This window comes from Pelodiscus sinensis, chromosome 2 (assembly GCF_049634645.1).
Source record: "Pelodiscus sinensis isolate JC-2024 chromosome 2, ASM4963464v1, whole genome shotgun sequence".
Lineage (NCBI taxonomy): Eukaryota > Metazoa > Chordata > Testudines > Trionychidae > Pelodiscus > Pelodiscus sinensis.
In genome coordinates, this window is record NC_134712.1 from 109,883,189 (window position 1) to 109,896,569 (window position 13,381).

The window sequence follows — 13,381 nt, forward strand, 5'->3', positions numbered from 1 at the left end:
AACACAATCCAGGACACCAGGTCCACCCTTTAACTATACCCTGAAATTTGGACAAGTTCAGACTATGACTACTTTGAAGATGCTGGTGGATGTCTCAGGAAACATATATAAATGCACTTTATATACACAGCTTGATCCTCAGCGGATGTAAACTAATGTAGCACCGTTGAAGTGACCAGAATGCCACTGAATTACACCAGGTGAGGATCTGAACCATACTGTATAGTTTATATGCCTCAAATCAGACATAAAATCATGGCCTCTTCTTGTGATAATTAATGATCCTATGACATTGCTCATACAAGTACAGCGTGTTGCTCCTGGGTTAATATTCTTTTCTGTTTATTTAATTACATTCTTCCCAGCTCATCATTTTAAATGCATGTTCAGTTCTTCATATTCAAAATTACCGTATTTACAATACAATACTGTCTAGCCTTGCCATACACAGTTAAGTGATTGTTGGCTTCATTTTATACATGGCTACATGTTAGTGTCCAAGGGAAGCTATTTATGCAACAGAGTATAATATGCAAGAGCAAAGACTTCCTCCATTCTTGTTCACTTTGTTCTGGACAAAAGTCTCACTAAACTCTGAGGGAATTTGGCAAATGTAAAAAGACTGATGGATTCGGCCTCAGATTAGTTTGCTAAGCTATCACAGTATTTTTGGATCCTCCTAGGGAAAAAAGAGATGGTGTATAAATACACACTTCAGTCTCATTTCAGAGCAAATCTAACTGGTTTAAATGAAGTTTTCAACATGTATGGAATAATGCTGTTGTGACTACACACTTTTGGAGACTTAGGGTCAGACTGAGCCCTTTGAGAGCACAAGCAAAGACAGTGCAATGGGGCCTGGGAAGGGGGCCAGTGAATGCCCAGCTGTAGTGTCACACTTCTCTGGGCTGGCCAACCAAAATGGTGTGCCACAAAGATGAGTGAATGCTCCACATCCCTTAAAGGTGAAGGAGGAGGTCTGTCTGAACTGCTATGCCACTCTGGAACTCCCATTAGAGTGCTATTGTTTTGTTCTTCTCCCGCAGCGGAAGAGTGGCTGAATGCCACTATTTAACCTTTCGTGTTATGGGAAAATATAATGGTATGGTATGCTTAGAATCCTGTTGGCAAATATAGAAATAATTTTAAATGATAATTAGTCTTCCTTCCAGTCACTTACTGCTGTCATTACTGACATTCACTAAAAGCTACTCCCACTCTCTTCACATTGTAGATAATATCTGGAGGGCACTTTGTAGTACTGGACAGTGTTTTGTCCAATGCCTTGGACTGATGGCTCCAGGGCAGGTACCTGTTCCTCCCTCTCGTTTCTCACCAGCAACTGGATTTTAGTTAGCTGTATGGCCACTTATCATGGGTGTGGCCAAGTTTCCCAAGGCCCCATAAAGTTAGTTTACAGCCACCAGTCCTGGCGCACAGTGTTCTGTGCTGTTATTTAGTTCTGCTTTACCCCTAACTGTGCAAGTGTCGGTAGTGCTGCTAGACCGGTGTGGGCAATAATTTTTCCCCAGGGGCCACTTTGACATTTTTTGAAGTAGCCCAGGGCCACCCCTGAAGGGGCGGGGCCTAAAAGGAAGGGCGCGGGGCTACCCCACCCCCCCAGACCAAAATTGCTCACCCCTGTGCTAGACAATACTGACCGCACATGGTCTGGCAAATTCTCTGATTCGGCACCAGTCAGGTTCTGAGGGTGCTGGACTAGAGAGCTTCAACCTGTAGTACAGTTTAAGCCTCATAGGTACTGCTGAGTAAAAACAGAATACTATGTACGTGTACGTCCTTCAAAATCTGTGTCTGTCCTGCAGGCTGCTTCTCAGAGTCCCATCTCTCTCTCTTTCTCCTTTAATGACCATATACAGCCTTGGTGCCTGTCAAGGCTGTTCCCCACTTTCGCACAACAAATGCAGAAGTGGAGGCCTACAAGAGCACTCCAAATCCTTGCCTTTACAGGGTCTAGTACAAAAAGCTTCCCCCCAAAATCCTAATACCTGGATTTAGGGAAATTTGCTGCCACCACCCAAGTAATTCCAAGAAAACCAGGGAAGAGATCACTTGGAAAACCTTCTCCCTAATGTAAAACTCTCCCCTGCCCCAACCTTCATTTTCCTTAGAGTTGAGAAAACCAGAGAGGATTCACAGACAACAATAGACTCTGCCCTTATAACTAGGCACTGAGTCAAAGGACACAACAATCAATCAATTCCGATTAATTAGAAAAAAGAAATAAACTTTTATTATCAAAACAAAGCTAGAGTTGCAAGCATAGTAAAGTGGCTAGATAGTACCTAGATCAATTAGTGGCTCTTTCTCAGGGGGACTCCCTGGTCTAAAACTTTAGTTACAAAAGAGAGAAAACACAATTACCATCTCAGACATTAGTTCCAAATTCCCAAACCAGGAAAACAACAAAATCCTGACAGACTATCAAAACTTTGCCCTACTTACACATTGTAGGAAGTCTGTTCTTGGAGAGAAAAGTGCCTCCTACCTCCCACAGTCTTGGAAGAAACCAGTCTGCTCTCAGACAAAGGAGGGAAAGATAAAAACTCCTCTTTCCCAGTTTGAAATTCCTATCTGCATTGTTATTGGCTGACCACCCAATACCTGCCAAGGTACTGAAGACATTAGTTAACCCCTTCATCTGCAGGTGCTTGTCAGCTCTGGGTTTCTGGCCCTTCCTAATCAGACTATCCTCCTCCCTCTTGGCTTGCTTTTTCCTTATGATTCCCCCCCTCTCCCTCATCACTGGCCATTTAACCTAATCTCTTTGTTTTATCTCTCTTTGAGACAGATCTTCTCAGCCATTATCTTCACAACTACCCCTTACTCTGAACTCCTCTTTTATTCAGATCAGTAGCTCAGTATGTCAGTAATAACTCTCCTCTGTGCAGAGACTCAGCAAAGCTGTACAACTAGCCAACATACACAATAATATATAAATATACCTCTATTTGAAATGACCTATTTCTCTGCGGAAATGACAGTTTCTTTGTGGAAATGTTTGATTTTTGGTTGAGAAGCCAAAATTATTTAATTTTATGATGGATTTAAAAAAAAAAAAAAAAAACCTACCGCCTACCATGAAAATTTTCATTGTGTGAACACCCCAGTTTTCTGTCAACAAATGTTGCAATATAAAACTTTAATGACTCCTAATCATCATGCCCACTGCATGTGATGAACAGCATTTGACACAGACCTTTAATTAGGGTACTCAACTCACTTATCCATTTACCCCAGAACTAATTGCAATTCTAACCTGTGAGTAGCTTTAAGCAACCGCAGCTTTTCTTAAAAATAAATAAATAAATAAATAAATAAAGCAAGCATTGGCCACAAATATTTCCTCTTTCCTCACAAAATATGCAGGTTTCCCCCAAAATTATTCCAGAATCCAGGAATGACTATATTCAACCTTTGTTAAAGTTCAATACCTTGTGCTCCACAGCAGAGAAAAGGATATTGTACCATGTTTGAGCCTGCATCTTCAGCTCTGATTATATAATAACATAACATGTTTTTCTACATCTGGAGAGCCAAGAGTTAACATTTTTTTATTATTTTTATAGACAAACTCTTTTATGCAGCATTTGAGGTCTTAAAAGTATGTTATTTTCCATTTTGCTTTCCCTTAGATTCAAAGTAGCCAAGTCAAGGCAACCCACATATACAGGTAGAAAGATACAGAAAATAGTACTAATATTTTCTTAAGAAATGCCAAAAGTTTCTAATATTATTGAATAATGTGGACATCCCATACTGGGTAACCATTTACACCAACTGAGAACCTGAGCCATGGATCTGTGGGTCCAAAAGTGAAGTGTGAGCCATTTCTGATAGGTAGAAAATATCCACCATTCAAACTGAAAGAGGAACCCCAAAACAGAACAAAAAATGCTCTCCAGGTATTGTTCCCAACAGAACTTGAGACACCCCCCACCCCCAAAGTGGGTCATATCAAAGTCCTTGAATCCAAACATCCCCATAAAACAATGAGGAGGGGATTATGATTTGAGGTTCTGGTGTAGACTAGAGCAGGGACTACATCTGAACATTTGGAGAAATGGCTGATTCTTTTTTTTTCTCCTTTAGCAGACATTCAAACCCTTTTCTATCTCCTTTACTTCACCACTTTGAGCTGGATGTGAGTAGGACCTATCTGGGATGCCTGTTGCCTTACTGGCTATCACCAGATAGCTACTTTGCAAGAGATTTAAATGCATGTATTAGGGAGAAGCTATGCAAAACAGCTGGGGTCTTTAAATCCAAAAAGTGTCTGGTAAGTTCATATAAAACTGACAAGTGGCTTATATCTACCCTGAAAGAATGAGGCAAACTTCACACACTAAGAAAAAAAAAGATCAAACACTTGGTTGCAGAAGAAGAAGCTGCAGCCTGTAGCAGTCAACTGTAGTTGCTTGTGAAATGCCCTCCATATAGGCCTGCAGCAAACTGCTTCTCTAGGGTTTAAAGACCTAGCCCCCCAGGTAGAGAACTCACTGGGAAAGGAGGCATCTAACTAAAGGAGAACAAAAGTTGCTTCCTAAGTGATTTAATTAGCCTGGATTAAGGCATGAGACTAAATGATATAAAATAACATGTAGGTTAATATAGGGCAATTTCTGCCAAAAGAGGGAACATGTCAACAATGTTCCACCTTTGTATTCAGCTGTGATACTCTGAGTGGCTTTGCAGACCTAGAAGGACTGCTCTGCATGGTCCATCTAGGGGACATGCATAAAAAATATTGCCTCCCCACCCCTTGTCTTTAGAAAAAGGAAAGTTATACTAGGCATGTAGGAAAGAACTAAGAGTTCTCTGTGATCAGCCAGCCTGTAAACACACAGGTGTGATTTATTCTGGGGTAAGGGACTATTTCTAACTCCCTGAGGGTTAAGGGTCTGGAATGAAGTACTTCAGGCATGGATTGGGGTGGTGGGTAAATTGTCTAACATACATAGGATATATACAGGCAGTCCCCGACTTACGCGGATCCGACTTATGTCGGATCCGCACTTACGAACGTGGCTTTTCTCGCCCCGGAGCTCACGGGCGGCGGGTCGCCACTCATGTCCTCCGGGGCAAGAAAAGCTTCTCCTGGTCTCCCTGGTCTGCTGGGGGGGGGGGATCCAGCAAAGCCGCTGGACCCCCCCCCCCCCCCCAGCAGACCAGGGACACCAGAGCAAAGCCGCCACCTGGGAGACGGAGACCAGGGAGACGGAGCAAAGCCATGGAGGACTTGGGCGGTCCCGCCACCCCCGTCTCCCTGGTCTGCTGGGGGAGGGGGGGTGCAGCTAGTGCCCCCCCCCCCAGAAGACCAGGCTTTTCTTGCCTACTCCTGGGGTAGAGCAGCTGGGGTCTGCCGGGTTGGTCCCGCAGCGCCGCTCCGGACCAACCCGGCAGCACCCCAGCTGCTCTGCCCCAGGCGTCCTGATTCAGCCGCTGCTGGTCAGTTTCAGCAGTGGCTGAATCAGGACACCTGGGGCAGAGCAGCTGGGGTGCTGCTGGGTTGCTCCAGTAGCGGCGAGGAGCCGCGCTACTGGAGCAACCCAGCAGCACCCTAGCTGCTCTGCCCCAGGCGTCCCCAAGTCAGCCGCTGCTGAAACTGACCAGCGGCTGATTACAGGAAGCCCGAGGCAGAGTTGCTCTGCCCCAGGCTTCCTGGAATCAGCCGCTGATCAGTTTTAGCAGCAGCTGACTTGGGGACGCCTGGGTTTCTTAAGTTGAATCTGTATGTAAGTCAGAACTGGCATCCAGATTCAGCCGCGGTTGAAACTGATCAGTTTCAGCAGCGGCTGACGCCAGTTCCAACTTACATACAGATTCAACTTAAGAACAAACCTACAGTCCCTATCTTGTACGTAACCCGGGGACTGCCTGTATTTGCTTGGTAGTTGTCAATGTATATTTATTCAGAGGGGGGGTTCAGTACTATGCAAGTTCCTGCTCCCCACCAGACTCTTCATGTTGTGGGGATTAAATTATCTTCACAGACTGTGGTACCCAGGCCTGGCAACAGAATTTGCCAGATCCTGGGCAATATGGTAGCACTCGGCTTTGGGCTGGGCAGAAGGGGCAGAGCTAGGAACATTCAGCCCTCGCTGCCACCTGGACCACACTAGTGCCCTGTCCAGTCCACAATGAACCACAAACAATACAGGGCGTGTGCTTGTGAAAGCTCTGGAACTCGCATGACAGCCTGTCAAACACTGATCATTATGAATCAGATTCATGAGTTTTGGCATGCCTCCAAATGTCAGACCTGGGGTGTGTCTAGACTACATGCCTCCTTCGACGGAGGCATGTAGATTAGCCAGATCGGAAGAGGGAAATGAAGCCGCGATTAAAATAATCGCGGCTTCATTTAAATTTAAATGGCTGCCCCGATCTGCCGATCAGCTGTTTGTCGGCAGATCGGGGGAGTCTGGACGCGATGCCCCGACAAAGAAGCCTTTCTTCATCGACACAGGTAAGCCTCGTGAAACCAGGCTTACCTGTGTCGATGAAGAAAGGCTTCTTTGTCGGGGCATCGCGTCCAGACTCCCCCGATCTGCCGACAAACAGCTGATCGGCAGATCGGGGCAGCCATTTAAATTTAAATGAAGCCGCGATTATTTTAATCGCGGCTTCATTTCCCTCTTCCGATCTGGCTAATCTACATGCCTCCGTCGAAGGAGGCATGTAGTCTAGACACACCCCTGGAGTGGTAAGGCTAGTCACCAGTTCTCAAGAAGGATAATCCTTCCCTAGCCTGCACAACAGAATTCTTGTCTTAGATACATTAAGCAATTTTAAAAAATCCTCTTCAGTGCCAAAGGCAGACTATTGACTTAAAGGACCAAAAGTCCAATGTGGTAGAGAAAATACTGAACCCAGTCCTGCAAGCCCACTGATGGGGGCTCTGCATGGGGCAAGCATCTACCCACAAAAAACAATGTGGAGGCTCAGGTTGTTAGTATGTACAGGTTGTTAGTGTGATCCTGAGTACCTATAAACTAGTTATACTAGATTAAATCTTCATGCAGTTTAATTACATGTGGAACACAAAGTAATGCCTATAGTTAAGCACGCTGATGAAATTTTGTTCAGAACCAACACTTTCAGACGCTTATAATTTTGTCAAATATTACCATTCTGGCTGATCTGTGGTGTGATTATTGTCAGTTGGACAGAAAAAAAAGTAATAGAAAGAGCTCTTTTTTTCCTTTTGAGCAATTCTTGTTGAAGAGAAAACACCCTTGTGTTGCTAGAAAAAGGTTTTTGCAACTGCTGTGTTTGTTTTTGCATCAGTGATTAGTGTTTGAAACATTTCATTTAGCAGGGTCATAATCCTTTGCTTGCAGTTGCGTCTTTCATTGGTCAAATGAAAAATCAGATTTGAGTTTGAGAAAATTATAAGTGCTTAAAAATCCCTTCTTTTCACACATGCAGAAATTTTGATTTATTCCAGAATATTCCAGCATGCCACTGATAGCACACCTTCATGCCTGCAGAAACCGAGTGGAATTTTTAACTGAAATATGATTTGTGCATAAAAAAAGAAAGTTACCAACAAATTTTAAAATGCCAAAGCTTATGAAACATGATCTGTAACAGAGAATATGACTGGCAGGTGAGGATATGTTTGGAAAGGAACAGACTTCTGAAGAAGTCATACGTTTCTGCATTGTATGGAAGAAGGCAGATATTGATTAAAGCAAGGGCTCCTGCCTCATTGACTGAATGCTATGGAACATAGCCTGTTCTACTTCTTTGTAACAAGCAGTTGGACAGATGGAAGTTTTGTTCATTTTTCTAAAAAAAAATCCTAAAAGGAATACAAACATTATATTAAAATAATTATAGTTGCAGAGTAAAACACTCAAAAGTCAGGACAGGACAAAATTAAGGTCACCATCATAATTTTTAACTCTGTTCTTTGTGTTTATTCACTAAATGACATGAGACATGCAGGATGGAATAGCATGTGCTCATTGAATTAAAGGCAGTATTATAATGCATTCATACAAAGGGGAAGAGTTATGGTTACACAGACAACCTTCAGGGTGTGTCTAAACTACATGGCTCCATCGATGGAGCCATGTAAATTAGGGTGATCGGCAAAGGGAAATGAAGCCGCGATTTAAATAATCGTGGCTTCATTTAAATTTAAATGGCTGCTGTGCTGAGCCGACAAACAGCTGATCAGCTGTTTGTCGGCTCAGCGTGCTAGTCTGGACGCTCCCGCGCCGACCTGAAAGCCCTTTATCGACCTCCCCGTTATGCCTCATAGGATGAGGTTTACCGGGGAGGTCGATAAAGGGCTTTCATGTCGGCAGGGGAGCGTCCAGACTGCCCCGATCTGCCGACAAACAGCTGATCGGCCGAGCGGGGCATCCATTTAAATTTAAATGAAGCCGCGATTATTTAAATCGCGGCTTCATTTCCCTTTGCCAAACAAACAAATCTACATGGCTCCATCGACGGAGCCATGTAGTTTAGACGTACCCTCGCATTGGCATTTCCCGCCTTTGGAGTCCTTTACATCATAATCCTAACATTCTTTTGGTGCAGTAGAGTTTGTAGGGTATGCACAATACTTTATAGACATTTATTAAAAGTTTAGGGACGGCACATTTTATGGGAGCTATTGCATTCCTCAGCTTGTAAAGCCAAATTTCCTTAATACACGGTGGTGAACTATTAGGAAACCCAGCCACAATGGCAAGACATACATTAGTGCAATTAAAAAGTGGTAGTGTAACTTAGGGATGCAAGCTTGCAGCTTTTTAGTGGCTGCTTTTCCCTTGAACTGCAGCTGAATTGAGAGTGCAGTACCTACGATGATAAACTAAAAGTATGTGAACTCCCTGGAGGTAGGTAGGAAATGAATCTTAGCATTATCCTGGAGTGGACTTCATCAGAAAGTCAATTTTTACATAAACTATAAAACAGCTGTGTTCTCTGAGAAACTAACACTCTAAATCCCAGTTTCACTTTTCTTTATTACAGTCCAGAGTTTTTTCATGTGGCTGCTTTTATTTTTCAAAGATTTTCTTTTAAAAAGACCCTTCTTTCTAGAAAATACCTCCACTTCTGTTCTCTTTATGTTTGAAGAGTAAATAAGCAATGTATCCTCATTACCATTAATAAAATAACTTTAATTTCCACAACCTCTATACTTCTGCAGTAGGAAAAAAGACTCCAAGTTTCAGGAATTCTCTACTCTGTCTTGTCTGTCAGTCATAGTTGTGTAAATAGTTTGTCTCTGTAGATTCTTCATATTTGCCAGTCAAACCACCAAAGACCACTGGGGTTCAGGAATCTGGGTCTTTTATTGTTGAAAGACAAACCTGTATCTCTAGAGAATTTTCATCACCTGACAGTGTTAAGAGGACTTATCACCTTTTTACTTGCCATGCAGTAGAGAGCAACATAATCACAAATACATGAGCAAGCAAGCATGATTCCATCAGCAAAAGCCAATCATAGAAATACACAACAGCCAGCATGTAGAATCATAGACACATAGGCTATGTCTACACTGCAGGCTTCTTGTGTAAGAACAGTTTTGCATAAGAGGTCTTGTGCAAAAGGTCTTCCACAAGAGCATGTCCAGACTGCCATGCGCTTTTGCACAAGAGATGTGCTTTTGCGCAAGAGCTTCCAGGGCAGTGTGGATGCTCTCTTGCGCAAGAAAGCTCTGATGGCCATTTTAGCCATAGGGGTTTCTTGTGCAAGAAATTCATGTTGCCTGTCTACACTGCCTTCTTCTGGAAGAGCTCTTGCACAAGAGGGCTTATTCCTCGTGGGGAGAGGAATAACTCTTCTGGAAGAATCTCTGTTTTCCAATGCTGTACTGTAAATTTACTTGCTCAAGAACGTGCGTGCAGTGTTGACGCTCTGCAAGTTTTTGCACCAGAACAACTGTTCTTGCGCAAAAAGCCTGCAATGTAGATGTAGCCTGAGAAGGAACAGACTTCAAGCAGTCATCAATGCCCCTCCTCTTGCACTGAAGTAAACCCATACTGTCCCTGACTGGTGACTATCCACAAGAAAGGTACATTACCACTATTGTAAAAGTACCTCCTTTTCCTATCCATAAGACACATGTTCACACTGGTCAGTCTAATATGGCTGTTCTGCTAGGATATTTAATAACTATGCAAGTAATGCTGCTGGGTGTCAGACTGATTCCTGCATGTTATGCAATCTGGTGTAATTCTACAAGGGATGCTTAAAAGGGGCAGCAATTAAATCCAGTACTAATGTTGGAGGAAGAGTTTCAGGGTCTCCCCTGAACGATGCTTTTGGAGGTTAGGGGAGCGGGCTACTATGTCCTCTAAAATGTTCTCAGTAAGCAGGAGGATTATTGGTAACAGCAAAGGATAAGGGGCAGGAAGAGCGTGTAGATGGGAAGGCTTGTAACAGTTTGGTCACTTCAGACCATCATCTCAATTGGCAATTGCTTTGGTTTACCCAGCATTCTCATGTCTCTGACTTCATTAGAGGGGGAAAAAGCTCTTTTCCATATTAACTGTTTTCCCATAGTAGTTACATTGTATTGTTCTTTGTTTTGACCATTCTGTAATACATGTTTAGTGGAATACAACTGATTATTTCGGGCATAATAAATATAAATATGTCATTAAACTTTCTCATGCCATTGGACAGTCTGATAACTTTCACATGCCATTGGGTAGTTTGATTTAATGACACAATGAAACAGCCTTAACAGGGTGTGCACACTTTCTTCTCATTTTTCACTATAATGTGATGTACTCACTTCATTTCCATCTGTAAAGCTGTAGAGCATTTTGCCATACTGCAAGTAAGCTTCAAAAACTTGCCAAGACCAACATTAATCATTGCTGGTTACTGGACATGCAGTGCAACTAGAAGGCAAACAGAGTGAATTGCCAACTGGCTAGCAGCAAGTGTCAGGCTGGGACATAGAGAATGGAGGAGAGAGAAGATAATGTTTGGACTCCAAAGTCCAGGCAGGAGTACTTGATTTTTAAAATAACTTAAAATATTCTATTATCCAATTAAAATATTCTGTCCTTTTTTATTGTTTTTATAACACTTGTTATTTTCAGTGGCACCTGGGCTTGGCCCATGGTGCATTTCAAATTCTTCTTCAGTGGCTAATAATCTAACATGTGCCAGGCACAACCTAGGCAAGTTTGCCTTCCTGCTTCACTTGAAAACAAAGATCAGTCCAAAACGCAGAATTCAGATCTCACCTTTATTCCATCTCTACTCAACATCAGTCGGGTGTTGAGACAGAAGGGGTGGTTCTATCATAATTTGAACATGCTTCACATATAAATGAACTTTTATGTTTGTGCATTTAATTAGCAATTTGTTCCCCTCTGTCTCTGACTAGGAGATTCAATAGTAATACTGGAATACAAGAGAAAGGGCAAATGAAGCTTTCTTTTCAAAGGAGTGCTCCTTCCATGAATTTTGAAACCATGAAGTAGTGAAAAAGAAATAACACCACGAAACTCCTTCTTCTACGTACTTTGTCTTCTGGTGAATCCATTTGGTCATCACCACCATGAAAACTGGTGGAAAATATTAAAGAATAGTATTTTACAGCCTGGTTGTGAAACAAAGTAACTGATACGAATAAGGAAATGCATACATCTGTGCACAAGATTTCTCATCCCTTGCACAACATATATGAGGATATGTCTGTGGTAAACTTGTAACGGGCAAATAAATTACCTCATGATTTTGCAGTGGGACTTGGACCACATCTTTAAATGCCCTCTGAAAGCAAGCAATCTTTACTCAGCACTCGCTTGGCTCAACCAACGTTTTTCTAGAAGTCCAGATGGAAAAATAAAAGAATAATAATTTTTTCAACCTTGCCATGACTTCCAGACTGAAAAAAAGATAAATTATACTAATGAATGACTTATTAAGAATGTTTTCTCAGCCCATTCACCATGAAGCTACCATTTGTGCAACAGAAACATTCTGGAATATTAATATGCATAACCTATTCTTCTTAGTTTTCAACAAGAACGTGACACTTTTTCTTTTTTTTTTTTTTTGGTTTCAGATAATCTTGAAGCAAAAATAAGCTAAGTAATTACACTGACCATATGATTGCTTTGACAGAAAGTATGTTAATTGAAAGCATGGTTTAAAACAAAGCTGCCTGAAATAAAATTATATTACATTCATATGTTTACTAACCTTGCTTGATATGTTTGATTTTTATTACTAGCCTCAACATTTTGTTAACTGGAAAGGTGCTTTGAAATCCAAATAAACAAACAAAAATATATTCTGGAGTGAAAGTGTACTTTAATGGTCAGCATAAACGAGTATCTCTGTACTTTTAATGATGCATTTAGATGACGATTTTAAACTAGCTGGCAGTACTTCAGTAGGTAACTCCTACTTCATTGACATGCCAATAGCTCAGCACTGTAGCACATTCAATCCACTAGAATGTTGTTTGCATCATTGGAGTGCTGCTACATCTTACCAGCCATAAAAGAGAAACATCCATGGATTAGCTGTTTGGGAGTAATACACAAAAACTAAAGGGACATGCATGTGCTCTTCTCACATATTAAGCACCTGCTAACACTTTAGACTGGGAGCTTAACATAACTAAATTGCCCAGCATTTTATGCCTAAAAGCCATGAGGAGACCCATGCAGCATAGCTATTTTCAAGTTACCTGCAAATTCACTTTGAAGTCTAGTGGGGGAGGGGAGAAATATAGTTTTTCTTTCTCTGCTTGAACTACAGGGAGAGAACGCAGGAGAAGAATAGAGTGATTTAGAAGATGGGGAAAAGGCAATCATTGGAAAAGTTGAAGGGAAAGGCAGGCCAAAGAAACAAGTACAGTGAATTAAGGGAGAAAAATGAGGGAAAAATTGAGAAGACTTACTGTAGAAAGTAAAAAAAGAAGTCTAGTGCCAAAATATTACCATGAAATGGATATTAATGCATGATAGAAATGTCAGGGACTTGGCTCAACAAAGCATAAGATCCCAGTATTCCTGAAGAGAAGATAACTTGTTCTAGTTTCATGTGGTGGGGCACACTGTTCTTAGTGATTTGGGTATACAGCTATTAATGTTTAATAGAACACAATCCAATTTATATTAAATAATTGTACTTTCTCACACTTTCTTTTCTTAAAGTGAGGGTCTCCCCTAAAAATGGCTTGAAAAATGGCACCACGGAGTACTACATGGCTGGTGTCTCAGTGATTTCCATATCCTATGGGCTCTGTATTCAAGAAGATGTAGTTTCCTAACTGCCAGTCCCTCAAATTCCTTCTATGCTCTGAGAGTCCAGCCTGGTTCTTTCAATCTCATGGATCACCACCAGTCGGAGGTTCTACTTGCCA

General features: G+C 41.9%; 1 protein-coding gene across 1 annotated transcript in view; it reads left to right on the forward strand.

The window, feature by feature from the left end:
* ADTRP (androgen dependent TFPI regulating protein) overlaps nucleotides 1-12,285 on the forward strand; it is a 53,782-nt gene extending 41,497 nt beyond the window's left edge. The window contains exon 6 of the mRNA XM_006138772.4: nucleotides 11,390-12,285. Within this exon, the coding sequence (XP_006138834.1) occupies nucleotides 11,390-11,433 (44 nt within the window). The 3' untranslated portion in view covers nucleotides 11,434-12,285. The remainder of the gene's footprint in view (nucleotides 1-11,389) is intronic.
* The last annotated feature ends 1,096 nt before the right edge of the window (nucleotides 12,286-13,381 follow it).